Here is a 21,288-nt window from a genome sequence, read left to right as displayed (position 1 = left end):
AATGTCAAGGGGTATGAATGTTCTTGTAGGTGGGTAATTGTGTGTGAGTGATCAAGGCATGCAAATTGTGCTCCAATCATGGCTCTTGAGGTTTCACTGGACCGGTTGATTTAACTCTCCTCCAAATACTGGGATTACTCACATGAAGTTTGAACATCATTATCATGGGTTGCTTCCCAAATGGCACCCTATTCCCTATATAGTGTATATACTATGTAGGGAAAAGGGTGTTATTTGGGATGCAGACCCATGACAAAACGGCTGGGCTATTAACATTATTTAGAGGTTTAAGCAAGGATTTTTTCACCACATTCAGTTAATGACGCACTCCCCTGACCAACAGATTGAATGTCTGCTTCTTTTCCTAGTAATTACATTTGACATTTTAGTCATTTATCAGATGCTCTTATCCAGAGAGACTTACAGTCAGTGCATTCAACTAGTAAGGGAAAACAACCACACATCACAGTTATTGCAAGTAGGTCCTTCTTTGAAAGGGTCTTTCTTGGTTGGGGTTATCCTTTTTTTCTTTTCACAAATTATGACTCCATGTGAAACTGTACATGTTTTTTGCGTTGTTTTCCTCCCCAGTGACATGCAGTGAGAAACTATTCTTGGTTTGCAGACCTTATGTCAATGCACTCCCCTCCCCAAAGCTCCTGAAAGCATGGGATTAGGTTTCAGATTTTATTCATTTTGTTAATTACCATTTGATCCGGCATCTGTTACATAGCACAGCTTTTTATCTTACGTACTAGATGGTGTTGGCAGAGGGGACACAGGTACACATGTACTTTGTAATTTTAATGCATGTAGGAATATACAGTAGATTATTTGTGTCTCTATATCATCTCAGGGAAAGCCAGTGTGAGGGTTTGTGCTCAGTTTAATATGGATGTTTGCCGGTGTGTGGGAGAACACATATCTGTAGAGTTATGTAAGTACTCGCACTCAAACCATAAAAAAGGAAAAACCAAGGAGGCAAGATGCAAAAATATACTTAATTTAATGTATGCTCGAAATGATAACAAAAGGTGCAAAAGTGATTTTTTTTTGTTTAGCACTTTGCTCTAGCAACTTACATTTTTTTGACCATGGATTAAATTCTGTATATTTTTGTTTCTTGGCCTCCTTGGTTTTTCCTTTTCTTTGTCCTACGTTATTCAACCTATAGGCTATCAACTCTGACTTATAACTGCTGCTGCTACAGTATGCCATTGACTTTCTCAGTGAATAAATCAAGATGGATGCCTTAACTCTTCTACTTGTTTTTAATTGACTGTTATCACTGATTATGCAGATGGTGGCTATTGTGAAGGTTTTACTTGCAAAGATTTTGCTATGTGGTTGCACTTATTGTTAGTTGCTCTGGATAATATCTGTTAAATGAGCTAAATGAGTTTAGCCATACATGTGTTGCCTTCATTCCTAGAAATATTTATTTAAAAACAGTGTGGGGGGCTACAGTACATGACCTTATTACTTGTTCTTTGGTTAACAAAGAGAGAGATTATATGCCCTCACTCTAAGTCATCATCATCTCTCCAAACTAACAAGAATAACCCAGTTTCAGAAGTTAGAACAATTTTAAAGAGTAGTTCTTATTGTATGATTTTACACGATACTACAGTGAGTCCATGAGAATGAACAGTCCCTAAAGAGAACAGAGAAGAGAACTTGGGGAAAGGAACGGGAAATAGGCTTTATTTCGAACAGAATAAAAAATAATTTAAAAGGTAAAAAAAAAGGTTTAAAAAAACTCTTACCCTACGAGGTCCGGAGCCTGCTGGTTTTCTGTTCTACCTGTTAATTAATTGCATCCACCTGGTGTTCCAGGTCTAAATTGGTCTCTGATTTAGAGGGAAAGAATGAAAAAAAATGCAGTGGAACTGGCTTCGAGTTCCAGAGTTGAAGATGAGGGGTCTATTGAATATTCATTGACTTGAACTGCTCCTTCAGTTCATTGGCCGACAATGTAAAAGCACAAACAAAATACATTATTAAACCAACAACAGCAGTGTTTCCTTTATCTCTGTATTCATTTTAATCCCAGTACTGGTATTCCTAAGTTTAGGATGTGCATACCACCCTCCTTTTCTACTTTGAATGAATTCTAGCCTAAATCTCACTATCTCAACCTTTATCTTCTCGCTCTCATCCCCTCGTTCTCATCCCTCTCTCCCAGGCTAATGTGGGACGAAGCAGGTACACCCTATATCACTCACTCTTCCCTGGTTCTCGTCCCTCTCTCATCCCTGGTTCTCTTCCCTCTCTCATCCCTCGCTCTCTTCCCTCTCTCATCCCCTTGTTCTTATCCCTCTCTCCCAGGCTGACGGAGGAAAAGGCAGGTCAGCCCTATGATAAAGAGTCCATGGCCATCATCCACCTGAACAACACCACCGTCATGTACCTGAAGGAGGTCACCAAGTTCCTGGCTCTGGTCTGCTTCCTCCGAGAGGAGAGCTTTGAGAGGAAAGGTAAGAGAGTTAGGGAGGAGAGCTTCAAGAGGAAAGGTGAGAGAGTTAGGGAGGATAACTTTGAGAAGAAAGGTAACAGAGAGTTAGGGAGGAGAGCTTCAAGAGGAAAGGTGAGAGAGTTAGGGAGGAGAACTTTGAGAAGAAAGGTAACAGAGTTAGGGAGGAGAGCTTCGAGAGAAAAGGTGAGAGAGAGTTAGGGAGGAGAGCTAGGTGAGAAAGTGTTAGGGAGGAGAGCTTTGAGAGGAAAGGGGAGAGAGTTAAGGAGGAAAGGTAAGTGAGAGTTAGGGAGGAGAGCTTCGAGAAGAAAGGTGAGAGAGTTAAGGATGAGAGCTTCGAGAGGAAAGGTGAGCGAGAGTCAGTCTTTATCCCAAATGGAACCCTATTCCCTTTAAAGTGCACTGCTTTTGACCAGGACCCAACCTGGTCCAAGAAGAACCCCTAGCCTTATAGGAGAATGTGCTGTGACTTTATAGGGATGAATTCTAACTTTGGGTGTTATGTGCTTGTACTAACACAAAGTTTTATGTTACATATCTAGTTTTTGGATGTGTCGTTGTCACTACAAAAGATTTTCCATGAAATGTCACGCATATCTCCTGTTAACACCAATGCATGATTTATTCAAAAATCTGAGTTAAATCAATGCATGATTTATTCAAAAATCTGAGTTACATTAATGCATGATTTATGCCAAGGTCAGAGTTAGCAAAGCTACATGCGCATATTCAGATATCACGACGACCAGACATGACATGGATCCACAAGTGCTGTACTGAATACCTGCTGATACTAGACCACCTGCTACTCTAAATAGCATGCTTCCAAAGGCTAACGACTAACCAGGATTGAAATATTTATGCTCCAGCCGCTGCTAGCATGTTGTGTGATCTGTGATGAGCACAGTGATATGGATTAATTGACAGATGGCAGAACATAATTAATATGATGACAATGTAAAGCAAAAAGCTGTATTGTCCAGGGACTAAATACAGTATCCCTTCTTACGCTCAGTTAACAGATAAACACATAAGTAATTAATATAAATTGCAATGGAAAGCCTATTATTCCATAGCCACTTTGCTCTCGCTCTCTCTCGCGCTCTCTCTCTCTCTCTCCTATCTCTTAAAGAGAAGAGTGTGGTTACCTTGGCACCGATGATCAAAGGCTCTCATCTTCCTTTTAACTTGTGAACTTGTCAATTCCTCCCGGCTTGTTAGATTGAGCCTTGGCTGTCTGCGGCAGCTAAGAGATTGGACGACAGATGACACACCACTTGTGATAATAGGCATTCATAGTGTTCTCTTTGTACAGTACATGGGAAGGCATGGCACCCAAACTATGGGAACAGTCATTTTCAAGTTGTATTTATCAGACTCATATAGCAGTCTCGGAATTGAGAGTTTAGGAGGCTGACAGCGAAGTCAGTGCAGGGTTGTGTATTTCCTGTTTTTTATTGTGTGTATTTTTATTCAACAGTATGGTCTTCGACTTTTTTTATGTGTTACATTTTAACATTTCCATTGGCATTGATAAGTCTTTCCCCATATCATATTTGTCAGCAGAACAAAAGCATGGAAGCTTCTTACATCTGGTAAACTGTTTGTCAACGAGTCACAAAATATCCTCTTTTCGCCAAAATAACAATAGGCCAACAATGATGAAGGTTACATTAATTACCTTATTATTATGTAGAATGTATGCATTAACTTCAGTGGTTATTACAACAGGTCAAATCATACATGTGATATTATTCAAGGTCGCATCGTGCATTGTTTCACCTGCGGTTTCAAATACTTTTACAAACTCCAAAACTTTGGAAGAATGGGGGTAAAAGTTGTCTTCAAAGCATGTATGAGCCCATAGCATCTGCATACTATTCCCTTGAATTGTAAAATAATATTTCAGTCTTTATAAGCGTTTTGACACTTTCAACTCTTTAGACAATTACCACTCAACAATGTTATATTTAGCTTATCTTCAAATTCAGTGATATAAAATAAAAACCTCTCATGTAAATAGCATTGCTCCAAACTTGCATATTTGACTATCTAAATAATTAGAGATGGCTAGGCTTTGATAATTTTACAGATACATTAAACATGTATTTACCTAACTTTAAGCTAACAAGCTAATGAGACAGAGATTTAAGTACATCATTTTGTGTTTCTTGCAATTGCAAATATTATCTGATTCACAATGTAGGATATTTTCGCTCATAATTGATATTGTGAGAGCGAGATGAATTTGTAATTTTAACAATCTAATAGCTATGGTAACTCTGCTCGTCCTGTCTGAATACTGATCTCATCCTATCTTGTCTTTATCCCACAGGACTAATTGACTACAACTTTCACTGTTTTAAGAATGCTATTCAGGAGGTGTTTGATGTACGAGTGAAGGTGCAGAAAAACAGAAAGCTCCTCAGCCAGAGGAGGTGGAGCAAACAGGCCCCAATGGAGTCCTTAGCAGCCAGCACTGAACGCCGCCCCATTGGTGGCATCACATGTCAATCAACCATCTTTAAATCAACATAAAATAAAGAGGAGGTGATATGTGAAGGGCTGTGGGCTGTATGGCCCCAAACACACTCAGGTTGTACAACGGCTGTACAACACATTTGGCACAAAGTTTGTGATACAACAGAGAGTAAAAAAAACACAAGATGTGGAGACACCAATCTTTAATAGTAAAAATTTTTGTGAAAGTGCAGGTCTTCACGACTGTTCAACAATCACTAATGGTTGCATTTCAACCATACAAACCAGCAGATATAGGATCTTAATTTGATCACTCTTGTTGCTGAGAACATGATAATTCACATTTCCTGTTACAGAAAGATTATTTTCCTGCTGTAGCAAACGGGCTCAAATTAAGATCCTACATCTGTATAACTTGGGCCAGAAGTTTTTGTCTAATCATACAAGACCTGACCCGGAAATATAAATATAAATAAATATATATATATATTTTATATTTATATATTTACCACATTTGTTACAGTTGACCTGTATGTTGAGTATCAGCCCATAGTAGGGCAAGATGAAGTTGTATCATTTTTTACAAGTAAGGGCCTGTAATGTCATTTAATATTGTCACTAATAATAGTACATGGTTATAGTCAAAGTAATATGGATGGGCCTTTTGAATACTGTAGAAGTAGGATGGACACTTAAATCACACTGGCTTCATCCCAAATGGCACCCTATTGCTTTTATAGTGTGTAAGCCCCATAGATCTCTGGTCAAATGTAGTTGACTATATCGGGACTTGGATGTCATTTGAGATTCAGCCATGATCTTTATGGAAGCAGCCCACCAAAGGAACAGATTGTAAGAACAGATGTTCATAAAGCTACCAGACCAGGTTCAAATACTATTTGAAATAATTTCAATCATTTCTGTGCTTGACTTACACTATATATGCAAAAGTATCTGGAAACCCCTTCAAATTAGTGGATTCAGCTATTTCAGCCACACCCATTGCTGACAGGTGTATAAAATCAAGCGCACTGCCATGTAATCTCTATAGACAAACATTGGCAGTAGATTGCCTTACTGAAGTGCACATAGACTTTCAACGTGGCACCGTCATAGGATGCCACCGTTCCAACAAGTCAGTTCATCAAATTTCTGCCCAACTAGAGTCTACCCCGGTTAACTGTAAGTGCTGTTATTGTGAAGTGGAAATGTCTAGGAGCAACAATGGCTCAGCGAAGTGGTAGGCCACACAAGTTCACAGAACAGGACCGCCGAGAGCTGTAGTGCGTAAAAGTAATCTGTTCTCGGTTGCAACACTCACTACCGAGTTCCAAACTTCCTCTGGAAGCAACATCAGCACAAAAACTGTTTGTCCGGAGCTTCATGAAATGGGTTTCCATGGCCGAGCAGCCACACACAAGCCTAAGATCACCATGCGCAATGCCAACTGTCGGTTGGAGTGGTGTAAAGCTTGCCGCCATTGGAGCAGTGAAAACGCGTTCTCTGGAGTGATGAATCATGCTTCTCCATCTGGCAGTCCGACAGACTAATCTGGGTTTGGGGATGCCAGGCGAACGCTACCTGCCCAAATGCGTAGTGCCAACTGTAAAGTTTGGTGGAGGAGGAATAATGGGCTGGGGCTGTTTTTTATGGTTCAGGCTAGGCCCCTTAGTTACAGTGAAGGGAAATCTTACCGCTACAGCATACAATGACATTCTAGACGATTCTGTGCTTACAACTTGATGGCAACAGTTTGGGGAAGGCCCTTTCCTGTTTCAGTATGACAATGCCCCCATTCACAAAGCGAGTTCCATACAGAAATGGTTTGACAAGATCAGTGTGGAAGAAATTGACTGGCCTCCACAGAGCCCCGACCTCAACCCTGTTGAACACCTTTGGGATGAATTAGAACACTGACTGCGAGCCAGGCATAATCACCCAACTAATGCTCTTGTGGCTGAATGGAAGCAAGTCACCGCAGCAATGTTCCAACATCTATTGGAAAGCCTTCCCAGAAGAGTGGAGACTGTTATAGCAGCAAAGGGGGGACTAACTCCATATTAATGCCCATGAGTTTGAAATGAGATGTTCGACGAGCAGATGTCCACATCCTTTTGGCCAAGTAGTGTAGCTTGCCTGTTGCATTGGAACCAATAGAAAAGTTCAGTTGTGCAAACCCCGCCCACCTGGCTCCATGCAGACTAAAGCAAACTCTCAGTATTTGAATGATGTCAAATAGTATTTGAACTCAGGTCTGAAAGATAGAGAAGAGAAAGAAGAGTCTCAGAATGTCAGCTAACTGAATGTCAATAACTATGTTTTTAAAAGGTGCTTTATTACGTTTTTCAGGCACAATGCAAAGGCAAGATCAAAGATAGCAATAAGGGTTGTTCAATATAACTATGTACCCGTCCTTATAGCTATGTTTATCATCTGTAATGTTAACTGTACATCACATTTAACTGTAACACTCCCATTCAAATAGTATGATATGATAACTTTATTGTAAATTTATGTGGAAATACATTTTGTAAGGTCAGCATACAAAATACACAAATCAGTACTCTCTAAAACAGCAGAATGCAATACAAAAATGCTGTATTGCATTATGTATGTATTATTATAGTGTATTGATTTTGTGTAGCCAATGCAAACATCTCTTTCCATGCTTTATACAAGATAACATATGTCAATTATAGGAACACCAAATCTAAATGACTAGCAATTACAATCGACAGTTTAAATCACAATTGTGGTGTCTCAAAGTAGTTCAGTCACGGCATCAATACTACTATTTGAGCAATGCTAGAACGTTCTACCAACACCTTGTTGACTTTGACAAGCAATTTGCTCTTGAAGCCTGTCTGCTTTAAACCAATTATTTTTACCCATACTTTTATTACTTTACTAATTTACTGAACCATTTAATTTATTTTAAATTCTATTTATTTATTTTGTTCATCAATAAAATAAGATTTGTTTACGTTGCTGTATCTCATTGTCACCTTAATCACAACCCATTAGGAAAAAATGGATGCATTCACAACATATTTCCACATCATGAGTGTGTGAGAGTGTTTTCTTTGCCTGTTTTCATCTGTTAGAACAAGTATTCTGTCATCATTATGACTGCACCATTGGGTCACTAGGGAATTACGCAATTTCAAGGTTGCACAGATCACACACATTGTCTCACCACCCACTTGGAGCCCTATGGGAACACACACCACGCTAACCCCACAGGAGATACCTGTACATTGTGTGAGGAGGCTGTGTGCGTGTTTCTGTCTGTGTGTGTCGCGAGGTCAAACATGGATTGCGCAACAGCTGCTCTTTGCTGGACAGCCACAGTGTGTTATCGTCTGCACTACAATGTGTTATGTAAGGCAATTTGATGTTTCAAATGATAATCCCCCACACAGCACAGGGCCAAAATCCTCCATTCGGCTAGAGCACAACCCAGCTGTGACCTCCGGATTTTTCCTGTTACTTACTCACTTACGCGCCACTCATTGTTACAGCATAGGAGACGAGAGCCACACACAAACACAGCCATCTGATGGAGCCGAAATAAAATTTACAAAATGAACAAGCAAATGTTAAATATCTCGGGGGTTGCGTCCCAAATGGAACCCTATTCTCTAGGTCCTGGTCAAAAGTAGTGCACTATAAAGGGCCACATCACCTGTAAGGAGCCTCAGACGTGTTCGATGATGTGGGTGGGCTGGCCTCATGCCTGTCAGTCAGTAGAGGACTGTTTGAAGAGCGTCCCTGAAGTCCCTTACATAGTTGGAGAGAGATTGCCAGCGGTTCATAGAAAGGGGGATACCCAGACATTGCCTGACAAGCAGAGGCAGAAGGGTGGACTGTGTCTGCGTGTGTAGAGATGTTTGCTTTGTATCCTGCTGCTGGTTGGGAGGTGTGTGTTGTGTGTCAGAGACTGTCAGTGTAGATCAGGCTGTTTCTAAGGCCTAGCTAGCTGTCACACACACACACCGTGGGGAGTTCTGCCAGGGTTCTAACTCTGAATCGACTGTGGAAGAGAGAGCGAGAGGGAAAGAGTAAACTGTTTACAGCAGAGCTCTCCAACTCTGCTCATGGAGAGCTACCTTCCTGTAGGTTGACGCTCCAACCCCAGTTGTAACTAACTTGATTCAGCTTATCAATCAGGTAATTATTAGCATCAAGTGTGCTAGATTAGGGTTTGGCTAAAAACTACAGGATGGTAGCTCTCCAGGAACAGGGTTGGAGAGCCCTGGTGTACAGTATATTCATAGCATGTTTGTCTCCTATTATTCATGATGGGAAGGAAATGGTGGATTGGTGCGAACAGATGCATTATGCTGTGCACATCTGATTTCTTGTATCTATACAGGGGTAAAATTGTGCATAAGAAAACAAAGGCATGCATATACAGTATACTTTGCATATGTGGCTTATTGATATAAGGCAATATAATTGTGCAATATCAAACAGATGCATTCTTCTTGTAAATAGGTCTTGCATGGAAATGCCAACAATGTTTGTGTCCCAAATAGCATCATATCCACTATATAGTGCTATGCAACATTTGTTGGATTTAACCTTTATTTAGTTTAGTATTGTGTAGTGATATACAGTACCAGTCAAAAGTTTATTTCTTTTTACTATTTTCTACATGGTAGAATAATAGTAAAGACATAACAACTATGAAATAACACATATGGAATCATGTAGTAACCAAAAAAGTGTTAAACAAATCTAAATATATTTTAGATTTTAGATTCTTCAAAGTAGCCACCCTTTGCCTTGATGACATCTTTGCACACTCTTGGCATTCTCTCAACCAGCTTCACCTGGAATGCTTTTCCAACAGTCTTGAAGGAGTTCCCACATATGCTGAGCATTTGTTGGCTGCTTTTCCTTCACTCTGTGGTCCAACTCATCCCAAACTATCTCAATTGGGTTGAGGTAGGGTGATTGTGGAGGCCAGGTCATCTGATGCAGCACTCAATCATTTACATTACATTACATTTAAGTCATTTAGCAGACGCTCTTATCCAGAGCGACTTAGAAATTGGTGCATTCACCTTATGATATCCAGTGGAACAACCACTTTACAATAGTGCATCTAAATCTTTTAAGGGGGGGGGGGGGGGTTAGAAGGATTACTTTATCCTATCCTAGGTATTCCTTAAAGAGGTGGGGTTTCAGGTGTCTCCGGAAGGTGGTGATTGACTCCGCTGTCCTGGCGTCGTGAGGGAGCTTGTTCCACCATTGGGGTGCCAGAGCAGCGAACAGTTTTGACTGGGCTGAGCGGGAACTGTGCTTCCTCAGAGGTAGGGGGGCCAGCAGGCCAGAGGTGGATGAACGCAGTGCCCTTGTTTGGGTGTAGGGCCTGATCAGAGCCTGAAGGTATGGAGGTGCCGTTCCCTTCACAGCTCCGTAGGCAATCACCATGGTCTTGTAGCGGATGCGAGCTTCAACTGGAAGCCAGTGGAGAGAGCGGAGGAGCGGGGTGACGTGAGAGAACTTGGGAAGGTTGAACACCAGACGGGCTGCGGCGTTCTGGATGAGTTGTAGGGGTTTAATGGCACAGGCAGGGAGCCCAGCCAACAGCGAGTTGCAGTAATCCAGACGGGAGATGACAAGTGCCTGGATTAGGACCTGCGCCGCTTCCTGTGCAAGGCAGGGTTGTACTCTGCGAATGTTGTAGAGCATGAACCTACAGGATCGGGTCACCGCCTTGATGTTAGTGGAGAACAACAGGGTGTTGTCCAGGATCACGCCAAGGTTCTTAGCACTCTGGGAGGAGGACACAAGGGAGTTGTCAACCGTGATGGCGAGATCATGGAACGGGCAGTCCTTCCCCGGGAGGAAGAGCAGCTCCGTCTTGCCGAGGTTCAGCTTGAGCTGGTGATCCGTCATCCACACTGATATGTCTGACAGACATGCAGAGATGCGATTCACCGCCTGGTTATCAGAAGGGGGAAAGGAGAAGATTAATTGTGTGTCGTCTGCATAGCAATGATAGGAGAGACCATGTGAGGATATGACAGAGCCAAGTGACTTGGTGTATAGCGAGAATAGGAGAGGGCCTAGAACAGAGCCCTGGGGGACACCAGTGGTGAGAGCGCATGGTGCGGAGACAGATTCTCGCCACGCCACCTGGTAGGAGCGACCTGTCAGGTAGGACGCAATCCAAGCGTGGGCCGCGCCGGAGATGCCCAACTCGGAGAGGGTGGAGAGGAGGATCTGATGGTTCACAGTATCAAAGGCAGCAGATAGGTCTAGAAGGATGAGAGCAGAGGAGAGAGAGTTAGCTTTTGCAGTGCGAAGAGCCTCCGTGACACAGAGAAGAGCAGTCTCAGTTGAATGCCCAGTCTTGAAACCTGACTGATTAGGATCAAGAAGGTCATTCTGAGAGAGATAGCAGGAGAGCTGGCCAAGGACGGCACGTTCAAGAGTTTTGGAGAGAAAAGAAAGAAGGGATACTGGTCTGTAGTTGTTGACATCGGAGGGATCGAGTGTAGGTTTTTTCAGAAGGGGTGCAACTCTCGCTCTCTTGAAGACGGAAGGGACGTAGCCAGCGGTCAAGGATGAGTTGATGAGCGAGGTGAGGAAGGGGAGAAGGTCTCCGGAAATGGTCTGGAGAAGAGAGGAGGGGATAGGGTCAAGTGGGCAGGTTGTTGGGCGGCCGGCAGTCACAAGACGCAAGATTTCATCTGGAGAGAGAGGGGAGAAAGAGGTCAAAGCACAGGGTAGGGCAGTGTGAGCAGGACCAGCGGTGTCGTTTGACTTAGCAAACGAGGATCGGATATCGTCAACCTTCTTTTCAAAATGGTTGACGAAGTCATCCGCAGAGAGGGAGGATGGGGGGGAGGGGGAGGAGGATTCAGGAGGGAGGAGAAGGTAGCAAAGAGCTTCCTAGGGTTAGAGGCAGATGCTTGGAACTTAGAGTGGTAGAAAGTGGCTTTAGCAGCAGAGACAGAAGAGGAGAATGTAGAGAGGAGGGAGTGAAAGGATGCCAGGTCCGCAGGGAGGCGAGTTTTCCTCCATTTCCGCTCGGCTGCCCGGAGCCCTGTTCTGTGAGTCGTCGAGCCACGGAGCAGGAGGGGAGGACCGAGACTGCCTGGAGGATAGGGGACAGAGAAAATCAAAGGATGCAGAAAGGGAGGAGAGGAGGGTTGAGGAGTCAGAATCAGGAGATAGGTTGGAGAAGGTTTGAGCAGAGGGAAGAGATGATAGGATGGAAGAGGAGAGAGTAGCGGGAGAGAGAGAGCGAAGGTTGGGACGGCGCAATACCATCCGAGTAGGGGCAGAGTGAAAAGTGTTGGATGAGAGCAAGAGGGAAAAGGATACAAGGTAGTGGTCGAAGATTTGGAGGGGAGTTGCAATGAGATTAGTGGAAGAACAGCATCTAGTAAAGATGAGGTCAAGCGTATTGCCTGCCTTGTGAGTAGGGGGGGGAAGGTGAGAGGGTGAGGTCAAAAGAGGAGAGGAGTGGAAAGAAGGAAAGAATGAGTCAAAGGTAGACGTGGGGAGGTTAAAGTCACCCAGAACTGTGAGAGGTGAGCCATCCTCAGGAAAGGAACTTATCAAGGCGTCAAGCTCATTGATGAACTCTCCAAGGGAACCTGGAGGGCGATAAATGATAAGGATGTTAAGCTTGAAAGGGCTGGTAACTGTGACAGCATGGAATTCAAATGAGGAGATAGACAGATGGGGCAGGGGAGAAAGAGAGAATGTCCACTTGGGAGAGATGAGGATTCCAGTGCCACCACCCCGCTGGCTCGATGCTCTAGGGGTATGCGAGAACACGTGGGCAGACGAAGAGAGAGCAGTAGGAGTAGCAGTGTTATCTGTGGTAATCCATGTTTCCGTCAGCGCCAGGAAGTCTAGGGACTGGAGGGTAGCATAGGCTGAGATGAACTCAGCCTTGTTGGCTGCAGACCGGCAGTTCCAGAGGCTGCCGGAGACCTGGAACTCCACGTGGGTCGTGCGCGCTGGGACCACCAGGTTAGAGTGGCAGCGGCCACGCGGTGTGAAGCGTTTGTATGGCCAATCCCTCTCCTTCTTGGTCAAATAGCGCTTACCCAACCTGGAGGTGTGTTGGGTCATTGTCCTGTTGAAAAACAAATGATTGTACCACTAAGCGCAAACCAGATGGGATGGTTTATCGCTGCAGAATGCTGTGGTAGCCATGCTGGTTATGTGTGCCTTGAATTCTAAATAAATCACGGACAGTGTCACCAACAAAGCACCATCACACCTACTCCTCCATGCTTCACGGTGGGAACCACTCATGCGGAGATCATCCGTTCACCTACTCTGCGTCTCACTGTGGTTGGAACCAAAAATCTCAAATTTGGACTCACCAGACCAAAGGGCAGATTTCCACCATTCTAATGTCCATTGCTTGTGTTTCTTGGCCCAAGCAAGTCTCTTCTTGTTATTGGTGTTCTTTAGTAGTGGTTTCTTTGCAATTCAACCACGAAGGCCTGATTCACAGTCTCCTCTGAACATTTGATGTTGAGATGTGTCTGTTACTTGAATTCTGTGAAGCATTTATTTGGGCTGCAATCTGAGGTGCAGTTAACTATAATGAACTTGTCCTCTGCAGCAGAGGGAACTCTGGGTCTTCCTTTCCTGTGGCGGTCCTCATGAGAGCCAGTATCAACAGCTTCATGATGACTTAACTACAAATCTCTATTCTGATCACACAAGATTATGTTTTCACCCCCACACACCATCTTAACATTAATTAAAAAACCATGTCGCTAGCCTACCGAGTGGCGCAGTGGTCTAAGGCACTGCATTGCAGTGCTTGAGGTGTCACTACAGACCCGGGTTCGATCCCAGGCTGTGTCATAACCGGCCGTAACCTGGAGTCCCATAGGGGGTGCACAATTGGCCCAGCGTCGTCTGGGTTAGGGGAGGTTTTGGCTGGGGGGGGGCTTTACTAGGCTCATCTCGCTCTAGCAACTCCTTGTGGCGGGCCGGGCGCCTGCAGGCTGACTTCAGTCGTCAGTTGAACAGTGTTTCCTCCGACACAATGGTGCAGCTGGCTTCCGGATTAAGCAGGTGGGTGTTAAGGAGTGCGGTTTGGTGTCTTATGTTTCGAAGATGTATGACTCGACCTTCTCCTCTCCCCCGAGACTGTTGGGGAGTTGCAGCAATGAGACAATATCATAGTTGGATCGCAATTGGATATCACGAAATTGTGGAGAAAAAGGGGGGAAAATATAACAACAAAAAAATGTAGGCTGTGCCAAAAGGCTCCCTATATAATGCACAAGTTTTGACCAGAGCCATGTTCCATTCCGGACACTCTACACACCAATTCATGTGATGAAGTCATTGATAGTTAAAATAGATCAACAGCTGTTTCCAGTGGTAGAAAACATGCTACATTTGCCAAAGCTCAGGATTAACACACGTTCTATTTGTTACCACACGTGTTACTATAAACATGCGTCAACTGAATGGGTTAATGGGTTTTTTCCTTTGGCAGAGAGAGAGAGAGAGAGAACATGGAAAGTAATCAAACTGACTAACACTATCGTCAGATCGTGAAACTTTACTTTTGTACAGCTCACTTAAAGTAAACTATTAGAGGTCATCAGAAAAGACTTGGAATTGTACATACGTTTCATATTCTGGTCAGATTCAGAAGGCTTTGTTCTTCAGTTGTGGGGTAGCAACTAGCTGATAACATCTATGATATGTTTGCACCAGCGGAGGCATCAAATGGAATGTCATCAAACACCTGGAAACCATGTGTTTGATGTATTTGATACCATTCCACTGATTCCGCTCCAGTCATTACCATGAGCCGTTCTCCCCAATTAAGGTGCAACCAACCTCCTGTGGTTTGCACAAAGAGGAGATATTGATAATCGACAGCTGAGCCTTCTATTGCAGTAAAGGGCTCAGTTCGACAGTGTTTTGGGTATTCAGCCAACATGCTGTCCCTGAGTAGAGTTTGGCTTAGGTGAAATAGTATCCTCTGTCTTAAAGAAATCTTCAGCAAGGTGCCAAAGCCAAAAACTTTTACTTCTTGCCTAGTGGTTAGAGCGTTGGGCCAGTAACCGACAGGTTGCTGGATCGAATCCCTGAGCTGACAAGGTAACAATCTGTTGTTCTGCCCCTGTACAAGGCAGTTAACCCACTGTTCCCCGGTAGGCCGTCATTGTAAATAAGAATTGGTTCTTAACTGACTTGTCTAGTTAAATAAAATAAAATAAAAAATATTAAATACACACGTCTTATAGCGTCAAGGCCTTCTGACCAGAGTTGGGTAGGTTACTTTCTAAATGTAATCTGTTACAGTTAATAGTTATCTGTCCAAAATTGTAATCAGTAACATAACTTTTGAATTACCCAAACTCAGTAACGCAATCTGATTACTTTCAGTTACTTTTGGATTACTTTCCCCTTAATGTGATGCTCCAGAACTGTATAATTTCAGCAGCTATTTTTGAAAGTGGTGCTCAGATCAGTTTCTGCTATGTTGCCAGCCATCATATCAAAGTAAACTTGGAGTCACGCAATGATATGTTGTGTGGTCCTCTCACTAAGACTTGGGGAAAGCATGCAGTTTATTATGTTGGGATCACATGCTATCGGAGTTATCGTAAGTTCTTAGTTCTGACTGGGAAGTTTCACTTGAACAACCCTCCAAGTTGGAATTACAAAATGTTGTTCCCCTTGTTACCTAGTTGTGACGTTTCACCACTGACCTTTCATCTTTTCAACCAAAAGATGATAACAAATCCGTTTTTGACAACTACAATATTGTGTATGTTAAGCAAGCTAGCTAACTTTATCATAAACAACGTTAGCTAGCTTATCAAGCTAGCTAAAATCTTATTGGTTGAAGAAATGTTCCGACCAAAAAGCACACGAATGAAATAAAGTTGTATTTCGACATCACAATAAGGAAATAAGAATCTCCGCCGAGCACGTAAACGCAGCATTCGGCTACAGATTAAATAAATTATGATGAACTTCAAAGGGTGGTGAAAGTGGACGATAAGGAGCTTGATGCCCTATTCCAATAAATATCAAGGGTCTTATTCTGGTGATAAGATGATCGATGCACGGCTGCTGTTTGACAAATAAAAATGATCTCGTTCTTTTGTCCATAATAATTTCATCATGATGGTATGCTATAGAGAAGAGCTGTTGGCTAGAGCACACATGCCAATACATTGTGGGCACTTTCAATATAACGCAATAGTTTTGGTGACAAAACCATCAGTAGATTTGAAAATGCAATGGAAACCCATTTAACTTTTATTTAATATTCAGTACATGTAAATTTAACCGCAAAAGTTTTTATGTGCACTACATCATCACGCACAGCCTTTTATCCGCAACAAGTCAATTTGATCGAAACACATCTGTTGTGGGAAAATTGTTTTATGCAAATTGTTGAATATTGCCAATTGGATAGAAATCTAGCTAGAGAGAAAGATGTCATAATGTATTTTTTTCTGAATTTAAAAGTAATCCAAGAAGTAATCATCTAGTTTTTAAAAAGTATCTAATCTGATTAGTTACAATTTTTTTGTCAACAGATTACGTATAACTGATTTCATGTGATTTTTCATTACTCCCCAAACCCTGCTTCTGACAGACAAATACTACTACTACACACACGCACAAACACAAACACACACACATGCATGCAGACACACACACAATACAAATCCACTATAACCCAGTGAGTGTGTTGACTGTTGAATGATTGGGACACAACATTGAGTGTTTGTGAAGAAATATGTCTGAGTATACAGGAATGAAAATGGATCATATTATAATCACAATTTCTTCACAGCAGCAGATATTGAATTTCACACATCTCTCTTAAAGCTGAATATAAATGCAGATTTCCTGGAATTGCAGAGGGCAATTCAAACCAAACAGACTACAATAAAATATTATTTTGTCATGGGGACCCTTGGAAATACTCATAAAGAAGCCCCCATTGCAGATACATCGAGTTCTTTAGGGAAAATAACACCATAGTACAAAAAAAAAAAATTTTGTTGGCAAGGATACCCTTAAAAATACTTGGAAAAGTCCCAGTTCCAGAAAGATAGAGAACTGCCGGGAGAATAACTGTACATGGAAAGATTTAGGACACAATGTTCAGAATGTTTCAGGTAGATATAGAAATGCATTAAACATTCAGAAGTTCTCTAGTGTCTATTCAACAAGGTAGAGAATTCCACCTGTTAGTGTTCTATGACTTGCCTGGATGCCGGTCTGTTTGATGCTCTCTATACTCCTCATGGAATTGTCATGTTTGGTGTTACAATGAGTGACAAGGAGTTGACAAGATAGCAGAAACAGATCTGTGACCAGGCTATTCTGACTATGACTCCATTCCATTTGCTCTGCAATATGGTGAATGCTAAGCCCTGCTGAGTCTGGTGACCTGTGCCCTGGCAAAGAGCCTATCCAGCTGTAGTGTCTGTTGAAGCAACACTAATACCCCTGCCCCGGCCGGGAGAGAAGCAATTTACCATCGTCAAGCGCACCAGCGCCTCATGACACTCACCTGGACTCCATCAACTCTGTGATTATCTTCCCTATATGTGTCACTCCCCTTCGTTCTTTCCTCAGGTGTTATTGACTCTGTTTCATGTCGGTGCGTTGTTTGTGTTTCATGTTTTGTTTATTTATTAAATTACTCACTCCCTGTACTTGCTTCCCGACTGTCAGCGTACTCGTTACATTTACCTTCAAATCACAGCCAGATAACAAGACCAATGTTTGACTATTGCCAAAACTTTCTTGGAAATAATGCCAGCACTTTAGGGGGGATCACTAGTTAGTGGCTGGCATGTTCTATTATGTCATTGTTGTTTACTCACAGTCATTGTTAGGACCAGTCCTGTAGCTCTCTTGTCTGCATCCCAGCTCTCTTGTCTGCTTCACGGTGGGAACCACACATGTGGAGATCATCCGTTCACTTACTCTGCATCTCACAAAGACACGGCGGTTGGAAGCAAAAATCTCAAATTTTGGACAGATTTCCACCGGTCTCATGTCCATTGCTCGTGTTTCTTAGCCCAAGCACGTCTCTTCTTCTTATTGGTGTCCTTTAGTAGTGGTTTCTTTGCAGCAATTCGACCATGAAGGCCTGATTCACACAGTCTCCTCTGAACAGTTGATGTTGAGATGTGTCTGTTACTTGATCTCTGTGAAGCATTTATTTGGGCTGTAATTTCTTAGGTTGCTAACGCTAATGAATTTATCCTCTGCAGCAGAGGTAACTCTGGGTCTTCCTTTCCTGTGGCAGTCCTCGAGAGCCAGTTTCATCATAGCGCTTGATGGTTTTTGCGACTGCACTTTCAAAGAAACCTTTAAAGTTCTTGACATTTTCCGATTTGACTGACCTTCATGTCTTAAAGTAATGATAGACTGTCATTTCTCTTTGCTTATTTGAGCTGTTCTTGCCATAATATGGACTTGGTCTTTTACCAAATAGGGCTATCTAATGTTTACCACCCCTACCTTGTCACAACACAACTGACTGGCTCAAACGCATTAAGAAGGAAAGAAATTCCACAAATTAACTTTTAACAAGGCACACCTGTTAATTGAAATGCATTCCAGGTGACGACCTCATGAAGCTGGTTGAGAGAATGCCAAGAGTGTGCAAAGCTGTCATCAAGGCAAATGGTGGCTACTTTGAAGAATCTCAAATCTCAAATATATTTTGATTTGTTTAACACTTTTTAGGTTAATACATGATTCCATATGTGTTATTTCATAGTTCTGATGTCTTCACTATTATTCTACAATGTAGTGTTATAACCACATTATAACAGTTTATGACAAGCATTTCACTGTAAGGTCTACACCTGTTGTATTCGGCGCATGTGACAAATAACGTGATTTGTTTTTATTTGCACTGCCATTTATGTTATGGGTTATTCTGACTATTCTCTTATCATTGATTTCATATACAGTGGGGAGAACAAGTATTTGATACACTGCCGATTTTGCACGTTTTCCTACTTACAAAGCATGTAGAGGTCTGTAATTTGTATCATAGGTACACTTCAACTGTGAGAGACGGAATCTAAAACAAAAACCCAGAAAATTACATTGTATGATTTTTAAGTAATTAATTTGCATTTTATTGCATGACATAAGTATTTGATCATCTACCAACCAGTAAGAATTCCGGCTCTCACAGACCTGTTAGTTTTTCTTTAAGAATCCCTCCTGTTCTCCACTCATTACCTGTATTAACTGCACCTGTTTGAACTCGTTACCTGTATAAAAGACACCTGTCCACACACTCAACCAAACAGACTCCAACCTCTCCACAATGGCCAAGACCAGAGAGCTGTGTAAGGACATCAGGGATAAAATTGTAGACCTGCACAAGGCGGGGATGGGCTACAGGACAATAGGCAAGCAGCTTGGTGAGAAGGCAACAACTGTTGGCGCAATTATTAGAAAATGGAAGAAGTTCAAGATGACGGTCAATCACCCTCGGTCTGGGGCTCCATGCAAGATCTCACCTCGTGGGGCATCAATGATCATGAGGAAGGTGAGGGATCAGCCCAGAACTACATGGCAGGACCTGGTCAATGACCTGAAGAGAGCTGGGACCACAGTCTCAAAGAAAACCATTAGTAACACACAACGCCGTCATGGATTAAAATCCTGCAGCGCACGCAAGGTCCCCCTGCTCAAGCCAGCACATGTCCAGGCCCGTCTGAAGTTTGCCAATGACCATCTGGATGATCCATAGGACAAATGGGAGAAGGTCATGTGGTCTGACGAGACAAAAATAGAGCTTTTTGGTCTAAACTCCACTCGCCGTGTTTGGAGGAAGAAGAAGGATGAGTACAACCCCAAGAACACCATCCCAACTGTGAAGCATGGAGGTGGAAACATCATTCTTTGGGGATGCTTTTCTGCAAAGGGGACAGGACGACTGCACCGTATTGAGGGGAGGATGGATGGGGCCATGTATCGCGAGATCTTGGCCAACAACCTCCTTCCCTCAGTAAGAGCATTGAAGATGGGTCATGGCTGGGTCTTCCAGCATGACAACGACCCGAAACACACAGCCAGGGCAACTAAGGAGTGGCTCCGTAAGAAGCATCTCAAGGTCCTGGAGTGGCCTAGCCAGTCTCCAGACCTGAACCCAATAGAAAATCTTTGGAGGGAGCTGAAAGTCCGTATTGCCCAGCAACAGCCCCGAAACCTGGAGGATCTGGAGAAGGTCTGTATGGAGGAGTGGGCCAAAATCCCTGCTGCAGTGTGTGCAAACCTGGTCAAGAACTACAGGAAACGTATGATCTCTGTAATTGCAAACAAAGGTTTCTGTACCAAATATTAAGTTCTGCTTTTCTGATGTATCAAATACTTATGTCATGCAATAAACTGCTAATTAATTACTTAAAAATCATACAATGTGATTTTCTGGATTTTTTGATTTTTTTTTAGATTCCGTCTCTCACAGTTGAAGTGTACCTATGATAAAAAATTACAGACCTCTACATGCTTTGTAAGTAGGAAAACCTGCAAAATTGGCAGTGTATGAAATAATTGTTCTCCCCACTGTACTTATTTCAGCAATTTGAGGGTTTTCTGTATAGTTGTCTAATGTTGGTGGGGCATATTATTCTGTTTTCATGTTAGTCCTAAGCCACTGTGATGAATATAATTGTTTTTCTTGAGTGTATTTTTTAACAAAGCTGAGATTTACTTTGAATTCTAAAGTGTATTAATACAGGTAAAATCAGTTACTAAAACAGACATGGTGGCATAGCAGGAAGATGGGAATGCTGTAAATGCAGAGGATGTGAGTTCAATTCCCAGGAAAGGACATGTTAAATAATAATTACTGAACAAATAAACATGCACAATGTAGTGAAAGTATGTCAAATATGTCAGTTGAAAACCGTGTAAGTTAAAAGCACTGTGTATTCTAATGATTCACTTTTGCCTGCAGGGCATCGCCTATTAAACATGTGAAAATTTGAATCCACATGTGAAACCGTCATATGAATTATCAACATGTGAATTGTTCCAAAACACATGGTTTCATATGATTTCACATGTGCAAAACAAGAGGAAATGTTACATGTGAAATCATCTGGAAATTTCACGTGAAACCTTCTGGAAACAGAAGATACTCTACAGGAATGATGGAGTCCATCCAAATCATCTTGGCTCCTGGACTCTGTCCACGAATTTCAGGGCTGCGTTGAAACAATGACTGGTAAATGATCCAGGACGTGCCCAGTTAATCCCTACCATTGTGACAATGAGTCGTCATAATGCTGCATCAAATGTACATGATCTTAGGGGCATTGGCA

The 21,288-nt window shown here is 42.5% G+C and overlaps 1 protein-coding gene across 1 annotated transcript in view; it reads left to right on the top strand.

Annotated features, from left to right (window-relative positions):
• rragd (ras-related GTP binding D) overlaps positions 1–7,937 on the top strand; it is a 39,665-nt gene extending 31,728 nt beyond the window's left edge. Inside the window, exons 7-8 of the mRNA XM_014195134.3 lie at positions 2,329–2,477; positions 4,809–7,937. Of these exons, the coding sequence (XP_014050609.1) occupies positions 2,329–2,477; positions 4,809–5,011 (352 nt within the window). The 3' untranslated portion in view covers positions 5,012–7,937. The remainder of the gene's footprint in view (positions 1–2,328; positions 2,478–4,808) is intronic.
• The last annotated feature ends 13,351 nt before the right edge of the window (positions 7,938–21,288 follow it).

Source organism: Salmo salar, chromosome 01 (assembly GCF_965601325.2).
Source record: "Salmo salar chromosome 01, fSalSal1, whole genome shotgun sequence".
Lineage (NCBI taxonomy): Eukaryota > Metazoa > Chordata > Actinopteri > Salmoniformes > Salmonidae > Salmo > Salmo salar.
Note: the sequence above shows the minus strand (reverse complement) of the source record. Positions and strands in the feature narration are given on the sequence as shown.